A 19,837-nucleotide genomic window follows, 5' to 3' on the forward strand; every position below is an offset into this window, starting at 1 on the left:
TCTGCTGATTGGACGGTTTCCAGACTGCATTTCACGTCCACATTTATACGTAATCCACTTGTGCTTTATATACATTTGTTTTGGTTTCTTTTTGTATTCTCATACAAATCCCATACATGTTTACATTTTCTTCCTGGTGTAAAGACTCAAACCTCAATATTCCCTCACTGTATCTACCACTTCTGCTGGGAGGCTCTCCCACTTATCCACCAGTACTGACAATAAAGTAAAAAAAATATAAAATACATAAAGATGAGTAGAACAAATATATGCCCTATTTATTGTTTACAAACAACTAAACGACAATGAACTTTATTTTATTGTTTTAAACAAAAGGTTATCGATTAATAGATATATAATAAATGATTGTATAGAACAGAGGTTCATTTAGTCAATCACATTTTACTGGGATAGATAAATCCTTTCAACTCCAAAAGTTAATACCTTTTTTTCTGTCCTTCCCATCCACTCTTTAATTGTGAAGTATGGATATTATTATTATTTTTATTATTATTATTTTGGTACAAAACAATGAGGGGTTAATGATACATCATGTGGGGTGGAAGAATGTGTGACGAAGTTAAACTTGGGAGCTCTGGCTGGTATGGCAGGGCTGTTTCCAGTTTTTTAAGGTATGAGTTCATGCCTGTAGATTGTAAGCTTGCGAGGCGAGCCCTCTTAACTGACCAGTTCGGTCAGCACCCAGATTGCATCCACAGGATTTGCCCCAGCACCCAGATTACATCCACAGGATTTGCCCCAGCACCCAAATTACATCCACAGGATTTGCCCCAGCACCCAGATTACATCCACAGGATTTGCCCCAGCACCCAGATTACATCCACAGGATTTGCCCCAGCACCCAGACTGCACACATAAATTGCGCCGTGATTGCGATCCTCTCAGTTGTTGGGAGCTGCTTTGCGCCCCCAGGACGAGGCAGCTGCCCCTTTTGCCCCCCATTAAAGATGATCCTGCCCTTATATTGTAAGAAGCAGTGCATAAATCATAAGCGCTGTATAATAAATAATAATGATATCTTGAAGTGTAAGCTCATAAATGGGTGTATTTATAGTTATCGGTTTAATGATTTGATTATACTTAACCCCACTATAATAAATCTGCGGCTTTTCCACCAAACGAGACGCATTGTGTTGTTTTGTGTGTACGTGATAGTGTGTAACCCATGCATATGGATAATGAGATCTGGCTGGCTCCATACTCTACCTGCCCCTAATGTAAAGGGCCGTCCGCTCACCTTGATTACTGCATCTCCCCACCGCCTAGCTTTATAACAGGCCGGGCATTCGGTGCAAACGAAACGTTTGTATGCTTTCTGCTTTATCACTAATATGATAGTCTCCCTGGGGTGACTTTCTGTATCGTGTACCTTGTGTACTCACACTGATAAAGGTGCCATTTGTGTTATCACAGGTATGCACTGAATCCACATGTGTTGTGACAACCGCTGTGCTAATTTTAGTGATACCTTTAAAAAAAAAAAAGACAAAAGAAGCAAACAAACAATGTGCGCCCAAACATATACATATCTGGAATCTATTCTTTCAGGACTCCAGCTCCTATCATCCTCAGCACTGTAGTGATTGCAATATTAAGGGAACTTAAGTTAATGGAGATGTGTGTGATGTATTTTATTGTTAACCAGATATATCCATCAAAGTAAAGCAGATCCTATGGATTGCCATAATAATTGACCCCTTGTGTGCCTGAAGGGTTAATACATAGGATGTAATTCTGTATCGTACATGTTGCCAGCGATCTGTATTTCTATGGAATGATGGTGTATCTGTTTTGACGATCAGAAACGCTGCCAGCTCTGGTCTTAGAATTGAAAGGGTTAACGAGGAATGCCAAAGGCACGTCCTCTGATTGATACATTACTGGGGTTCTTTAACCCTATAGGTGACAAAGTGTGCGGGTGTATGGAGGCAGCTCAGACTCGCCACCGCCGGCACAAGGACGCACCACCCCCTCCTCTCTCGGCGACCCTTCCTGGGCGCACAGTTCAGGCTAATCATTGACAGGACCTTTACAATCCAGTCGTGTAGAGGAGCTGCGATAAGACAGTCCAGCACCGGGAGCAGGAGACAGCACACCGGGAGCAGGAGACAGCACACCGGGACAGCTCAACAGCACACCGGGGTCAGATCAACAGCACACCGGGGTCAGCTCAACAGCACACCTGGAAAAGGAGACAGCACACCGGGGTCAGATCAACAGCCATTCTCTCTGCAGCCTCAGCCCACTCAATGGATCGGTGGCAGCCCCACACATAGCCGGGAGAGCAGAAGAAGTGGCTCACAATGGGTGGCATGTGGATCTTTGTGGCATTGCTTTTCATAAGACCGGTTGCCGGTAGCCCCGGAGAAGGCAGGATAGTGTGGGAAAGAAGCCGTCTGCTGGATCCTCTGAATGAAAGCCAGCTTTTCACCCACGGGACATTCCCGCAAGACTTTCTGTGGGGTGTGGGAAGTTCATCACTTCAGGCAGAAGATGACAACTCCAATAGAGGACCTTCTATATGGGACCGGTTTATGAGAACTCACCAGACCTGGCTGACAAACAGCAGTCACTACGAGAATCATCCTGGAGACATCTCTACCAGCTTCTCACACAATGATCTACCAGCCCTGGAGTTCCTGGGGGTTCATTTTTACCATTTCTCAATTTCCTGGTCAAGGCTTTTCCCCCACGGAAATCACATCGTCAATGAACACGGGGTTCTCTATTACAACACTCTGATCGACTTATTGCTGAGCAGAAGAGTGCGACCTGTAGTCACCCTCTACCACTGGGACCTGCCGCTGTCCATCCAGGAGAAGTACGGCGGGTGGGCAAACGAGAGCATCTCCTATCTCTTCAATGACTACGCCAAGCTGTGCTTCCAGAGATTCGGTGATCGGGTGAAGTACTGGATCACCATGCACAACCCGTACCTAATAGCCCTGCACGGCTACGGCACCGCGATGCATGCACCGTGGCAGAGAGGGAGCGAGGCGCAGGTCTCTGCAGCAGCACACAACCTCATCAAGGTAAGCAGGATTCACACCGATCTCCCCCTGAGAGATGTTCCCAGTGCGGGGATATAAAAATGCGATGCAATGACAGGCGCCCTCTGGCAATCCATTCTCATGATGGGAGTTGTAGTCCACAGACAAGGTTTGTCTATGCCTGCTCTATCCTAGTAAATACCAGGTTTATTTATGTACCATTTTCCAAAATACTGTATGTGACGCGTTTACAGCCACCGGCTGGTTTTATATGGTGAGAAACATTCCACCTATGGAGACGTATAGAGTAATATGTAACATATTTATACTGCTTTATGGAACATTGTATGAATTCCTGCACTCTGACTGTGCATTCTTACACCTTGGCTGAGTACCATGCCCATCAGGCCAAATTCTATGGAAAAGTTTTCATTTATATATATAATGTACATGTACACATATATATTATTTATACACATAGTAATCAACTTTTGTTTCTGTAAGTCAAAAGTGTTATGTGATGCACTAACAGTTACGTCCTTTTTATCCATTGTGCAGCAATTTATTATTTTTTTGCTCTAAAAAATAATACATTATATATAGAGAGAGAGAGAGAGAGAGATTGGGCAGCTGTATGCAAACATTGGCAAACATGATCTTATCAATGTATCACTATCAGTGGGCGAAAGCTTTAGCCTTGACCTTCGCCCCTTGAATAACACTCTATTAGGGACTTGTTTGTTTCCTGGCTGGTTCTGGCCAGTACTATACAAAATGGTTGGGAAAAGAGAGTGTGGCAAGAGGGGCAATTGCCCCTTGGGCCACTGATTTACAAAGATTTTGGTCCACTATCACAAATTTATTTTTCTCTTTTATTTGCTGAGGGTTGGGGAATCCAGAATAAGAACTTTAAGAAGCATTTAAACCTAGATTGGATCCTTTATGTGCCTCTTTTTTCACAGTCTCAAGACTAGTTAATGTGACTGATGCATTCTCATTTTGTGCGGCTAGATAATTGGGCCATTTAACTGGGCCGGTCCAGCAGACTGAGGGTTGCCCGTCCTCCACTGATAAATGATATAGGGTCTTGAGCATTGGTGAATACTAAGATGCCCATCAGTGGGTCCACGACACCAGAAATGAGATCCAAACAGGGAGTATTTATTATTGATCCCAAAACTGAAATATTGCACATGTATATTTCTGCTAAACAGGGGAGGAAAACCACTGCAAAATCATTTAACAGATTAACAGATTTTCCTGGGAACAAGTTATTGTTAAAAAGAAAATAATTTGTTTACTAAGCTTACATTATGGCTCTAATAATACTATTGAAAGAATATATTTTCGATCCCTCCATACATAGATACATAGAGACTTACATACAGTGAATTACATAGTGTTATATGGTGGCTGTGGTGGCTTATATGGCTGCTCTGATTTGAACATTATGGGCCACTGAGAGAAGGCTTTATGTAGTCCAACCCAAGAATGTCTAGGTTACCAAGGATTTTATGCAGCATTCATATCACGTCTGGATTATATCGTCGCTATAGCCCTTTTTGGTGACTGTATTGGGTCACTTTGTTGGATGTCCCCCTGGCTGGATGATGACCCCTACCCTGTACTGCACACAGAGGGTCTCTCTGGGTCATTGAGACCGAGCCATTCTTTTGTTGAGCACAGGCAGTATGATAAGGAGTGTTTTTCTAGTAGATTGCTCTAAGATAACAGAATGTGGTACCCGTGAGTAACATACTGCTTTCTCAAATCATAATAGCTTTAAAAACTTTTAAACATAAGTGTGACGGGAGCGACCTGCACCCCGACTGGGTACACCCCCCAGACAATGCTTCCTTCTGCCCATGGCCACCAGGAATACAGAACGTCCATCATCAGGTGGAAATAGCGTGAAGCACTGAGACTTACCCCAATAACAAGACAGAACGAGTATTAAGGTAAAACAGGAACTGACTTTACTGAAGAAACAATCAACACCAGCCTCAGAGAACCTTACAGTAGGCTTGCGCTGACTCACAACGCTTAAAAACACAATATGCAAACAAAATGCAAAACACAATATGCAGAATACATTCAAATTAGAATACAACATAAGTGAGCTCTGGCTCTCTCGCTGTATGTTAAACATAAGTGCAGGTGGAGGAACCAGATCTTGCACTGGGAATATGTTATCCGTGACAATAAGATTTTTTGAAAACTCATTTTTTCATGTCACGCTAATGAAACTTTCTTTTTGGAATTTCCCTTAAAATAATAGTCACAGGTATTAGGAAACCAGTTTGGATTGCAAGCTCCCACTTCTCTTGCGGCACCATCCTGTCCTAATGTGTGTTCATGCTGGGAACTTGTATATCGCAAATGTTAATGTTTGATTCATTTCCACCATTCCCCAGTAATAGATCTACGGAGCCTGTTGGTTCTCTGTAAATACATTTAATATAATTAAGTGCAACCACTTAGCCTTAATTACTGCTTCAGGTATCTACCAGCGCTAATGTCTCATCTGCGTCACTCTCCTTTTCACATACACTCTGACTACCTCCGAACCACTACCTGTATACGTCATTCACAATGTAAGATCACAAGCTTAAAGTCAATCATTCTTTGGTAGGAATTATATGGCAGAGTGCCACAAGGCTAGATTGTAAGCTCTACAGGCAGAGTCTTACACTCCGGAGGCACTATTAGAGGCCTTTGTGTTTTATTGCAAACCAAGTTCTCTAAATGTGGAAGTTTATGCATGAGTTTTGATGTGGCAGCCTTGTACACAAACACATATATGACGTGTCTAACGTCTCGTCAGGCGTGTGTCAGGTTTACTACAAGGGATGGCTTTGGAGATCTGTGATTTTGTGGACACAAGTGGAGGCCAAATGTATCCTAGGGTAAAGAGTCATAATTTGTGCCCATTTGTTCTGCCCGGTTTCTAATCATTTTTGGCTCACATGCGGCCCATTTGACACCTATACCCTGTCTGGAAAGCCCTTGTATACTAAATGGGTTGGGACGCCAGTACTGCTATTACGCTGAGATCCCAAATGAAATAGTGCTGTAAAATTAGGACAGTTGGGTAAGTACAGCAAAACTGTTTTAAACAGATATTGATATAAGGTTAGTCATTTACCAGCTTTATCTAAAATCTAATACAAAGGCTGATAAAAGAGAAATATTGCATCACAACTATTACATCACTACCACTGCATTGACACCTCCAGAGGCACAGACTGCTGTTCAAGCCTTGGAAAGTGAGCAAAGCATGGAAATATAGCTATGATACATTTTAGCTTAAACTTGCATTAACCTAAAATTATATATATATATATATATTTATTTATTTTTTAAGTTAATGATAACAAAAATGAAAGGAATTATGACGTTCCATGTTGCTATTGTTACTATGAGTTATAATTCTATTAGTGGTTAATCTTGTTACCAGCTGATGGCTGTGATAGACAGATGATGGGTCTTGACTTCAGGTGCTCCTTCCAGGCAGGGAGTGTGAAAGGCTGTATTGTAGCAGCATGCTGTGCCAGGTTCAACATATGTAAATTGGCCATTTGCCCAGGGGTACAAACCACGTAGGGGGTAGTTCCCCTGAAGACCCTGTGTTTGAAGGTCAGATTGTAGATTCACTTTGATAAAACGCCTCTGTGCGTAGGCATTACTTCACTTTCACTCCACCCCCTGTTTCTAACGAGGGGGGCATTGCGCAATAATTGGACTGCCAGCATTCTGGGAATTCCAGAAATGCGGAAGGAGAAAAACCTTCAATTCTGTTACTAGAGTTTATTTTACTCTCATTTTACTAGCATATTTTCTTTTGCAAGGCTTAGCAATACTCTGAGTATTCCCAAAGCATGCCCCAGTGTTGTCATGTTTTAGCACCTTGGTTCGCAAAGCAATGCTACACCCGGTGTATTGAGATGACTATGACGTCTGTCTACGAAAACTAGGTTCACATAGGTGATACAAAGATTGTTTTTAAGGGGTGGGCCAATAATGTCCTTCATTTTCTTTCTGCATGGAAACCTGCAGTTTTCTTTTGGTGACATCATAGAAGTCTTTGCTTCAGATATTGAAGGATTAGGTTTTGGTAAGAGTGGGTTTATTCTGTAACTTTTCATTTTTACATTCTAATTAGTTCTTTATATATGCATTTTATGTTTTAATTCCTCTTATGCAGTTTTCTGCAGTGTTGCACTTATGGTGGTTACTGTCCTAGGCCTAGGCCAGCCACGTATTGTCTCATCCTCCCTTCATGCATCCTCTGTGATGAAAGCCAGGATATGACATCATATCTCTGCGCCTGACCTCAGAAGGATGTGGCAGGAGAGATATTATGCCGACACATACATGTAATGTAAATGGGCAAGTCGCAAAGCAGATTGGATCTTGGCAACCAGCTCATTGAGCAGGGGTGTACCTAGAGTAATTGGCACCCTTTTGGGGAAGTGAACCAGGAGGCCTGGTTCAGAAGAAAGAAGACATGGAGAGAAGTGGAAGTAGACAGAAGAACAAGAGAAGGCAAGAGAAGAAGCGTGAGATTTGGGGTGTGGCACCCCTCAGATGAGTAGCACCCAGGCATGCACCCCGCCAAACAAATGCGCCACTGCCATTGAGTAATGGTGTGTTGGCTGCAGCCTTGGCAACCTAGACCAGAGCACACGCTGATTCTGAAATATTATAATGATGCCACAAACAACAGTGGACACCCAATGTTGATAAGTCACCGAACAGCAGCAAACCGTCCCTGCATTTTATTTATTTAAAGTACAAGTTGCCAGATATGTTTTATGTGGAACTGGCTGGACACGCACTCACGAGGACGCACAATTGTCTTTCTTCTCAAATCATGTAGATCTGAAGACAGACGCTGTCCTCTTTCAACAGTTTTCTTTGGTCTTTGTCTGTCCTTGCGTGTCTTCTGATAAGTGGCAGGTCTCTCTGTTTATCCGGGGTTAGATATAAAACAATTGTCAAAAGCTGTTTACAAGACTCTTAGATATAAAGTGTTTGCCGTCCTTGTTTGCTGGGCGGCCCTCACACCTATGAGACCCCCCTCTGTGCGCTTTAGATACTTGCCAGCGAGATAGCGGCTATCACTGGACCTTGGGAGAGCACCTGCTGGACTAGTAGGGTTCTCAAGGCTCGAGCACACATTAACAGACTCAGGCAAGCTCTCTATTAGTACAGTTATTGGATGAAATCTGTACATTTATCCGGCTTCCGTTCATTTTTCATGATAGCTGGTTTTATTTTAATTTGATAAAAATTAAAGATGTTGTTTTTGCTCTTTGGAGCATATTAACTATATATTTAAAAAGTAATTAATCAGTAATATGGATGTGATGATTTTTTTTGTAAGCATAGAAATCATTGAGGGGCCATGTATAAAAAGTTACTTGGTTACTGGTTTAAAAGGCTGATCTTATCGCCATAGCAACAACCGTACTGGTCCAGTTAAGGCCACGTTTTATCTCTGCACTAAAACCCTCATATTTTGTTTTCCCCTCCTTCGGTTTTTCCATGGCAGAGAAGACAGAGAGAAGAGATTATAGAAAGGAGAAATGATAGCATAAGAGGCCATAATCAGAGACTTAGATGTAATGTAATGAGGTTTTACTTTATTGAGAGGATGGGAAATAAGTGGAGCAGCCTCCCAGTAGAAGTGGTAGCGGTCAATATGTGCATTGGATAGGTATAAAGCCATCCAGATGAAAGCTATGCCTAAAGATTATTTTTACAGGATCACACATTTAGGTAATCCTGCTAATAATCACACATAGTGTACCCACTAATAACAAACATATAAGGTTTCATTTAATCTTTTTTTTTCACAGAATAAATCAGGTCTTACTAAGGTAAGGTAAGGTCAGCTCAGTTTTCCGTTGTATGGGGGTATTTCGATTTAAATGTTACATAAGCAGCTGTGACACAGTATTCACTACTCCCATTTAGAGAACTAAGTTAAAGGGGTACTTTGAGATCGGTAGCAGCCTGTGGCATGACCAGCATCAGCTCATCATTTGCCCGTTCTCTCCGGTCTCATCGTTCCCCTTATATATACAGGAAAGAAAATCCCCGCTAGATAGCAGTAGGTAATATGTAGGGCTGGAAATCAGGCGACTGCTTTATTAAACAAATGACGCAAACCGTTCATCCCCATCCTCAAACACACGAGATGAAACGAAGTGTGAATCACGAAAGCGGTGGCTACAGGTTAATGGAGTCTTTGGATTAGAATAAATATTCAAATTACCTACAAAGTACTTTAATATGCATTCTTTGTTGGTGGGTCTAGGATAACCAAGACAAGCGACGCATCCAGTGACACATAGATGTATCCAGTAACACAGGCACTAGTACACACAAAGATACACAACAACGAATCTAACTTCCAGAATGAACCTTTATCATTTTTAGGCTAATGAATGAATTCATCTTTACAGTGTACTTGGTGGAAAATGGCAGCTGTGCTGACCGTGTCACATGCTAAAATCACAATGCATTTTATTGATTCCGAATGTCTTCTTTTGTATAAAGTAAACACTTCGCATTGATAAAGAAGAAGTCATTATGTTGTCTAACATTTACTTAACCTTATTAAAGTTTCATTCACTCACACACCCAAATTAAGTTTATTACCTTCCATCTGCCGCGTCGTTATAAATGCATTTTATACTCTATATAACAAATAATGGTAACGCGGAGTGACTAACGGACCAGAAACAGACTTTGAACACCATTAAGTGTATACACTACATGATCTTATTAATGTGTAGATGTTAATCTTATTTTGCATTATTAATAATATATATATTTACATATTTTCTGTTTTAAGTCTAAAAAGGAAATGGTACAATTTTATAATTGGTACAAATTTAAATTAAAGTTTATATGTGTAAATCATTAACCCTATTAACCGTTAAGTCTATGCAATGCATTGTACATCTTAACCATTCTTGGAGAGAGATACAAGCCCAGGGGTTACTGTAAAAGGGCTAAAAGTAGAACAAGGGACATTTTATTGATTGCACCACTTTAACCACTTTGCACAACTCTTAGTAAATAATCACCTTCTTGCTATCTTTATTAACTTATATATAAAATTAGGTTATTTGTGCATTCTGTATTGTAAAGCTTGAATCCATCCCTTACAAGAAGAAAAAATATACATAAATATTCCGCTTTTGATGCCGTTAATCCTTACTATCATTTTAAAACAAATGTACAAAATGTGCATATATATATATATATATATATATATATATATATATATATATATATAATGGATAACCGCATAAAATAATAATCAGAGGCGCTACATCGTCCATTATATCTGGCAAGTGCTGGAGGGTCTTGTGTACTCTACATAATAAAGACAAATTGGTGTTAATATTAATGACATAACGCTGATCAGATAAATGATATAGTGTATATTTAATAGAAGAAAAAAATAACTGAGTCAGTTAATTGAAGGTTTTATGCTTATTACTGAAGCACAGCAGTATCCCTCTAAGCCTTTTCTAATTGGAAGCAGCGATGGAAATGTGGCTTATTAGGCACAAATTAAATATTTTTTTTTCTAAAAGGGAAAGTCCCATGGAAATACACTGCTAGATCTATCTTTCATTTTATGGGCGTTAAATAAAGTACATTTTAGTGAATTCTAAATAGGGTTTGGTGTGTGCGGGTGTGAAAATGTATTTTGGGGAGAACATGCTTCCTGGACAGATTTGGCGCTTGGGTTTAAATGTTCTGGTCTGTGGTTGGTTCATCATTAATGTCAAAATCTCAATCGGGGTAAAACACTAATAATAATAATAAAAAAAAGACCAATAAATTCATATGTTCTTGGTTTTGCAGGCTCACGCTATGGTTTGGCACACATACGACACCCACTTCCGCCAATTCCAAAAGGGCTACCTGTCAGTGACACTGGGCTCCCACTGGATAGAACCAGAGAAGGGAAACATTAACCCTTTAACCGTCAAGATATGCCAGGAATCCATGGAAACCGTACTTGGCCGATTTGCAAAACCAATTTATGGCGATGGAGATTATCCCGAAATCCTAAAGCATAAATACAGCTCCATTTTACCCAATTTTACAGAAGCAGAAAAGACTTACGTAAAAGGCACGGCAGACTTCTTTGCGTTTTCCTTCGGACCCAATAACTTCAAGCGCCCAAACGATGCGGCGAAATTGGGTCGGGTTTTAATTCATTTAAGAGGGGCATTAAACTGGATTAAGATGGAATACGACAACCCCAGAATCTTAATTACAGAAAACGGCTGGTTCTCAAACAGCAACATCAGAACCGAAGACACCACAACAGTATACATCATGAAGAAGTTCATCAACGATGTTCTTCAAGGTGAGCAGAGTTCTGGGGCAAATACCACATTTTTAGTATTAGCGACAAACCTACAGTACATATCGGCAACGGACAGAAAAGGGTATGGCTGCGGGCAGAGATTTACCGGTTTATCATTGACTTCTAGTTATATGTAATCAGGTACTTAAACCTAAACAGTCCTAAAGCATTGTATTTACGCAAATACATCTCTGTACTCATTCACTGCAGTTTAAACACCGTTTATTACAGGTATTACTGCCGTAGACCTCTCTGGTATAACAAAGATAATGGTACTTGACATCCATTCTCCTTTTTGGGGGGGTCGATGCTGCAAACAGCTATTGACAGATAAGGGAGATTGCGTCTTATATAATATAAAGCGAGGTTAGGGGATATTTAACTTCAGCCCCTGTGATTTACTTAAATATGGGACCACCTTAAACAACTTTAATTTTATTCTCCCTTGTAGTACATCATCCACTTCCTTGTCCAAGTGAGATAATATATATATATATATATATATATATATATATATACACTATATAAATACACAAACACTATATATATACTATATATATAGATATATATATATATATATATATATACACACACACACAGAGTGCACCCTTTCCACAAATCAATCGATGCATACATTAAGCGAAACAAAGTATCAACCAATAAATATATGTATATATATAATTCTTTTTATCAATTTGTTTTTTTTTTGCAGCTATTAAATACGACAATATTCAGGTGTTTGGTTATACTGCGTGGTCCCTGGTAGACGGCTTTGAATGGCAAGATGGCTACAAAATAAGACGAGGATTGTTTTATTCTGATTTCAACAGCAAGGATAAAAAGATAATGCCCAAGTCGTCTGCATTTTATTATAAGCAAATTATACGTGATAATGGCTTCCCTCGAACGGAGGCGACGGCTGCAGTAAATGGGCAGTTCCCGTGTAGCTTCTCCTGGGGAGTAACGGATTCCGTGTTAAAGGTAAGACATGTTTTATTTGGTGTGACTACAAGCCGGTTACTGTGTCATTGCCAGCCTCCAAGAATATTTCGTACTATTGCTTAACACAATATGGGGTGAAATGAGCTCATTTGGTAAAGGTGATACCTGGCTAACTGAGGTGCATTAGACTGCAAGCTTTTCAGACAGGTATGTCTTCTTTAGACATATTACACAGTTGAAATCTAATACAATTTTGTTAGCCGCATCACCCGATTAGCTTATTTCCTTTCCATTGAGTTCTCCACAGAGTCAGCTATGCATCATTCAGGGCCAACTCTTAAGGGATAACTCCTGGGGGTTTCTCTTCGTATCTGAATTTCACTTCAATTAAAGCACGATTTACAGTTTAGTAAATGAGCTTCCTTGTGGAGGCCATCAAGAACCCTTCTTTGGTATGGTTTGAGCACCCATTACGCAGACAGCTAGAAAAAAGTTGGATCATATGTGTTTTAGCTGAAAAAAAAGACAACTTGTTGATAATTCTTTCCATGTATTGTTTGGAAGGTTGCAGTTTAGTTTTAGATAAGTAATAACATCCCGTGCCCCTGCCCATGGGGCTTTCTATTGTCATTCTCGTGTCAGACTAACAAGGATGTGGTCACTGGCCCAAGATCAAAAGAAATTGGCTCCAGGAGTAGATGTTTGTTAAGAACGTTTGGAGACCGTATCTTACAAGAGAGCTAATCTTTTACTATGTGTTCATTTCCTTAAAGGTTTCCAAAGAAACAACCCTGCAGAACGGTTACCTAGAGCAAATCGAGCCAAATTAAAATGAATATATGTTGGGGGGTTTTTTTGTCCAGGGTTGTTTTTTTCTTTTCATGCAGAATTAAACTTTTTTTCAGCTAAATGTTTACTTTAACCTTGTATACATTTCAGCATTGACAGGGGCTCAATAAAGATAAGGTGTATACTGGAGACAATACGAAATAAGGATTATGGCCATCAGTTCACTGTTGCAGCTATATTTAAATGCAAGGGCCAATAAAAAATATTTTGATCTATTATAATTAAATTCTGTGTAGCACAAACTACACATTTTAAATGAACGTCACCGGGTTAAAGGGGAAATGTGGTCATCCAAACTTTTTACATTAAATTGGAGTAGAAAAACTATACAGTTCCTTTGCATTTCACATTTCCATTGATATTACCTTTAATGAGAGGCATATGGAAAATGTATAATTCATACAGCTTCATGTACACACATATATATATATATATATATGAAGAACTTTTCTATGATGCTATTAAAGTCTCAAGTAAATCATCAGGGTCATAGAGTCTAGAGCACCATCATAATCGCACTGTGCTGTTTTTCTTACTCGTCTAACCAAGTTGAATTCCATTAAATACAGATAAAGTTACGTTAGAACATGTCTCCTTGACCACAGCCTTTAAAACAATTTAATTACCTAAATCGGCAAGACACTATAATATATGTATATTAGTGGACCCTGAGAGTTTTTCTAGGTATAGCCTTGTAGGACTCTTGCGGACTGTTATTTTCATCAATTACAGTATTCTACAGAAATATCACAATAGAGAAAAAAAGTACAAGCAGGTATATAAATTGTAAAATAATTGAGTTTTTTTCCTTTTTTTCTTGTTTTCCACAGCCCGAACTAATGCCTTCATCCCCCCAGTTTGTTGACCAGCGGCTGTACAAGTGGAATATTACTGGGAATGGGTTTCTGCATCCGGTTGAAGGTGTGATACTCAAGACACGGCCTGCTCAATGCACTGATTTCATCACCGTTAAGAAACAGCTATCCCTGTTGACAAGAATGAAAGTCACCGACTATAGATTTGCCCTGAACTGGTCCTTGATTTTACCCAAAGGAGACTTGTCTGTCATCAACAGGGAGGTCCTCAGATATTATCGATGCATGATCGAGGAAGCATCTAATAATGGAATCAAGGCCATGGTGACACTCTACTACCCAACACATGCATCTTTGAGCCTTCCAGGACCCTTGGCGGAACATGGTGGATGGTTAAACAGAAGTATTATCCAGGCCTTCAGTGACTACGCCGATATGTGCTTCAGGGAACTGGGTGACTTGGTAAAGCAATGGATAACCATCAATGAACCAAATCGGCTGAGCCAATATTACAATAATAGTAGTAATATCACCTATCAGCCAGTGCACAATGTACTCATAGCTCACTCCAAGGCCTGGCATTTGTATGACAAGAAATACAGACCCACTCAACATGGCCAGGTATCCTTAGCTCTACATACAGACTGGGCTGAGCCCGCTAACCCATTCTTAAAATCTCACGCAGAAGCCGCGGAAAGATTCTTGCAGTTTGATATCGCATGGCTCGCCGAACCAATTTTTGGTTCCGGTGAATATCCAACCCAAATGAGGCATTACATTCAAGCAAAGAACAAAAAAGGCCTGTCCAATTCCTACTTGCCACATTTTACTGAAGAAGAGAAAAGGCTAGTTAGAGGCTCAGCTGATTTCTTTGCCCTGAACCATTTTACCACCAGACTGGTTATACATGAGACCAAGAACGGTAGTAGACACGACTATGACCGCGACATCCATTTTCTCTCTGATGCCACGTGTCTCACTTCAGGGAGCGGGTTAGCCGTTGTCCCATCAGGGATACGCAAAATCTTAAACTGGATAAAAGCGAAGTATGGAGATATTCCCATTTATATAACAGCGAATGGGATTGATGACAAGTCATCCAGCAATGATGACCTGAGAATATATTACTTAAAACAATACAGCCAACAGATCTTACTAGGTAAGTCAATCAATCAATCTGGTCCTATCTGTCAGCTGGATATTTGCTTCTGGGATCGTAGAATATTTTAAAGGTACCCTATAGTCATACATTGAGGTAAAATGGCCTTGTTGCATGGGTTCTGGTACTTTTCACTGCATGCAAATACATGCGTGTTTTCATCTTTTTATTCGAGTTGAAAAATTAGACTCCTGTTTTGTCTTCTTCTTTCTGGTCTGCCTATACCGAACCATTTAGCAAACTTAAGTACATTTCTCTATACACGTGCAGTAGCGTATGGGAGTTCCTCTAACGTACCTGCAAGTTGCGCTTGCTTTGAAATCATTGGGAGTGCGCTGAAATCAGGGCGTCCATCTTGGGGCCCAGTGCATGCGTAACCCCCAAGCTTCTCCTACATAAACACAGTAACACTTATACACACACACATTAACATATTTCCACACTATCATACTAACACACAGTAACATACTTACACATACTAACACACGGTAACATACCTACACATACTAACACACACACAGTAAAATACTTACACACACAGTAACATTTTCACACCATCATACTAACACACAGTAACATACTAACACATTCTAACACACACAGTAAAATACTGACATACATAAACACACACTAATATACCTACACAAATAGCTTCATGATTAATGGCTAAGTTAATACAGTGAGTTGAAATTCTCCAACTTACTACAACTATTTAGTAAATAAACCCTAATATCTGAAATCTTCTAAATTTGGGTTCTGGCAAGTTTCCACTTGGATTTTAAATACTATAATTTTGTTACCACTTCTTTCTAGTTTATATAACAATGAAAAACCAATGCCTGCAAGTTTGTGAATGAATGCTACAAAAAGCTTGCAGCAAACATGGAATGACACCGGACGATGTGCTAAATTATATTAAAATAGATAAACTCAGGGCCCGTTTGTATACATCCTCGGGGCATTGGCAGAGGAATAGCTAGACCGTTGCTTTTCATTTTCCAGGGTCTTCTCTGGTCTGGCATCATGTCATAGGATTGGAAGCGATACCCATATTGAAGATGAGCTCAAAACATCAGACACGTAATTACAGACGTGTGAGCTTAACATCTGCGATGGGGAAATAGTTTGAACGCTTGTTAAGGGGTAATAGCCGGGAATTTGTCCAATAACATTATTAGTAAGAGCCAACAATGTTTCATGAAGGACAGATCGTGTCGGACATTCTGTGAAGAGGAGAGATATACTGTAAATGTATTTTGGTGAATGCGATTTATTAAGGTTTTGCTAAGGAATTTGATAGTTCTACATCAAAGTTTACCCAACTTGGTGTAGCTTTCGGGAACTCAGCAGTATCTTCTATCTGAAGAGGAGACCACTGAGGTCCCAACAGCTTATGTAATTTTACATCTTTTTTTCCTTTATGTTGGCCCAGTAAAAGTTTGTCCCTCTTCACAAACATATGTGGAGCGGAATCTAAAACGTTAATCTTTATTTGTATTTTCTATCTCTAATTTTTCATGTACTCCCCTGCTTTTGACTTTAGGCATAGGGGTCCCTTGGGTTTAGGAAGTGATTTGCTAAAATTGCAATCCGCAGATCACACGGCGTAGTAGTCAACCAATAATGTATGTGCCTGGAAGAGATCTGTAACAATAATTAGCTTCTTCTAAGGCTTAGCCAGGTTCCATATCAGAGAACAAAGGCATAATAGAGAGACAAAGCAGGAGCTCCGTATCATGCAGGTGGGGGGGGGGCTGGCACCTTCTGGCTCAGGGGGCAATAAAGCCAACTGCCCCTCGTAACTAACACATACACTCCTCTTGTCTGGAGCAAATCTTGTTCTGGGTTGGCCCTTTCTGAGGAATTAGGGCCAGTGGCTCTGATCTATTAGAACATTTTTATATTTGCTTTTTTGTTTTATTTTCTGAAACCAGGAAAACTTTAATTACTTTGTCTAAAATATCTTACCGTTTACACTGTTTTTAATACAAATCAAGATTAAAAATGCATTGTTTGCATTACATTTTACTTAAAGGCTGTTACCAGATTCTGCAGCACTATCACTGTTAGAGGGGGGAGTGAAAATTCTAACAATACCTGATAATAATATACTCATCTGACAACATAGAATTAGATATTTACATTAACTCATTCAAAAAAAATAATTAGGGAGAAGAGGGCCATACTCTCAGAAGTTTGCAAAAGTGTTGGGGGGGGTAAAATTTAGTGTTCTTAAATTCCAGAGGGTTATAATTCTTGATTTAAATTGTACATTTATTTATTTTAAAAATCTACTTTTTTATTATTCCTTCCAGCCTATCTGCAGGATAAAATCAATGTGAAAGGATACTATGCCTTCAAACTGACCGATAAAACAAGACCCCAATATGGCTTCTACAACTCTGCCCTTTATAACATGAAAGCCAAAGCTTCGGTGGACGTCTACAACGCATTGGTCAACGCCAACGGCTTTCCATTTGATCAGCCACACAACATGTGCAAAACGGACCCTGAAGACAAGCAATGTTCCTTCTGCACGTTTGTACAACAGAAGAAACCCTTAATATTCTTCAGCTTCTGTCTTTTTACAACTTCAGTTCTTTTACTCACGGTTACCCTCGTTCGTAAATACAAAAAAAAGCGGAGAAAACTGCGCCCGACGAAAAACGAACAGACTGTATGTTTCCTGTTTAAAAAGAAAGATGGCTTCAGCCATTGCTGAGCTACTCTGGGCACAAGTGACGACGACTTTAATCTCTGTGAATTCACTCCATTAGTTCTTAAAATATCAAGAACCGATAAACGTCTCTGCTCCCAACTGACAACCCTCCGGGTGCCTTTAGCTAACGCAAGTACCCAAAACCCATAAAATAATTAGTTTTATACTTCATGAATCGTAGCCTAGGGCGCCGTGCCTTATTAAAAAATATGACTTCTCATTTACAGGACTATTTTAAGGATATATCCATGAAAAAGCCCCTAAATAAATCAGACTCCTAAATAGGTCTACCTAGACCTGAGTGTTTCTGTACACATACAGTCTACAAACAACTGGGCCACTTGAATTAGGCCCAAGGTTTGTAGACTGCACGTCTATGATGTCGATGAGGCATGGCTATTATAAGGCTAATACCCTCACACGCAACAGGGGCATTGCTATGGGGCAGCTTAAAGTTGGGGTTGCCCTGAGGTAGAGAGGATTGTTTACAATGTAAAAGGTGCTTGGGGTTTGTACGTTTGAGTAAAATGTCACTGAAGGAAATGCGGGTTCAAGCTCCGTGGCCTGTATGAGCCTAGCAATGCCCCTGCCAATTTACGTTCCACGCTAGCCTTACGTGTATCGGTCACATAATGTTACCACATCAAATGTCCAAATTGTTGATCTTGTAAACATATCTTGTGTAGTTTAATTTATATATACAAAAAGAATCTATTCTATTGTATTATATTATTTAAAAGAGAAAATCTACTTTGTGACAGGCAATCTTGTAAATTGCCTAAATTGTAAATACCTATGTTAATTGTTATTATGTGTTTTGTCTGATATGGATACCAGGGCATGAACTATTGATAGTAACAAACGTAATAGAGATGATTCAGGTCTCTGTTCTAAGCTGTGTGACAACGAGGCAGAATGTTTAACTTCAGAAGATGACTTTTGCCAAGGGGTGAACGGGTTGTCCTCCTGTCCATTTTTCAGGTAGCACCACGTGTAGACGTGGCAGTGTTTGTGAAAATGTACCGGTCACCTTGGTATTAAAGTCTTAATTAAACGTGTGGTATGTCTGTCATTACATCAAGTGAGTGACAACATGTTTTTAACACTTACTTTCCCTTTCGCCGAGCTCTGGTTATTTTCTGTAATCCTTTAAGCCATTGAGAAGAACAATTAAGACCTCCTAGGGTTATGTAGAGTTTCCAGGTGTGGTATGAGAACAAGGACCGACTCTCCATATAGGAGACCTAAGCATTTGCCCAGGGCACTGAGCTGGAGGGTTGAAACACAAGGTCCTCTCCTACATACATCTTTTCCCACTGGGAGCGATTAAACTGATGTCTTTCCTCTCTCTGGGTTTAATAATTTCCTCCATAATTTCATCCTTCCTGTCCCTGTATTTTCATGTTTGGTACCAAGTGTTCCTCTTCCCTTATGGAGGCATTCAATTTATGTGTGGGAACACAAAGTTTTTCACTACTTCTCTGGGTTTTCAATCCAATTCCAATACAAGTGTCCACATCGTCTGAAGATGTCTACAGTCGGTGGTAGCCGAGATGCCACCTTAAATACAAGTAACTCAAAAGACTAGGGATCTGACTGAGTAAACTTCTTAAAATAGTGACATTGAGGAATTTCTACCTTAAATAATGCTTAATAAGAGACAATTGCATCCTATTGCCCTTTGTGTGGATGCATAATCCAAAGAATTTGTGCTTGTTACAATTTTATTTAGAGATTAAATGTAATGAAATCTGACTTTGCTTACAAAATTTCTATTAAACTATTAAAGAGTTCTAATATATATATGGGGGGGGCAGCACAGGAGACCTAGCCTCATTCTGTGTGGCATGATCTCTTGGCAATATATGGACCACCTAAATACCAGCATGACCCCTCTATCACTTTATTTTAACCCCACAACCATTTAACTGACAAAAAATATGT

General features: G+C 39.9%; 1 protein-coding gene across 1 annotated transcript; it reads left to right on the forward strand.

The window, feature by feature from the left end:
- The first annotated feature begins 2,103 nt into the window (after positions 1 to 2,103).
- Positions 2,104 to 18,366, forward strand: KLB (klotho beta). The gene is made up of 5 exons (XM_053458368.1): positions 2,104 to 3,053; positions 10,899 to 11,409; positions 12,122 to 12,390; positions 14,031 to 15,174; positions 17,490 to 18,366. The coding sequence occupies exons 1-5, from the start codon at positions 2,325 to 2,327 to the stop codon at positions 17,894 to 17,896; spliced, it is 3,060 nt and encodes a 1,019-aa protein (XP_053314343.1). The 5' UTR covers positions 2,104 to 2,324; the 3' UTR covers positions 17,897 to 18,366.
- The last annotated feature ends 1,471 nt before the right edge of the window (positions 18,367 to 19,837 follow it).

The sequence above is a fragment of the Spea bombifrons genome, chromosome 1, assembly GCF_027358695.1.
Source record: "Spea bombifrons isolate aSpeBom1 chromosome 1, aSpeBom1.2.pri, whole genome shotgun sequence".
NCBI classification, from domain to species: Eukaryota; Metazoa; Chordata; class Amphibia; order Anura; family Pelobatidae; genus Spea; species Spea bombifrons.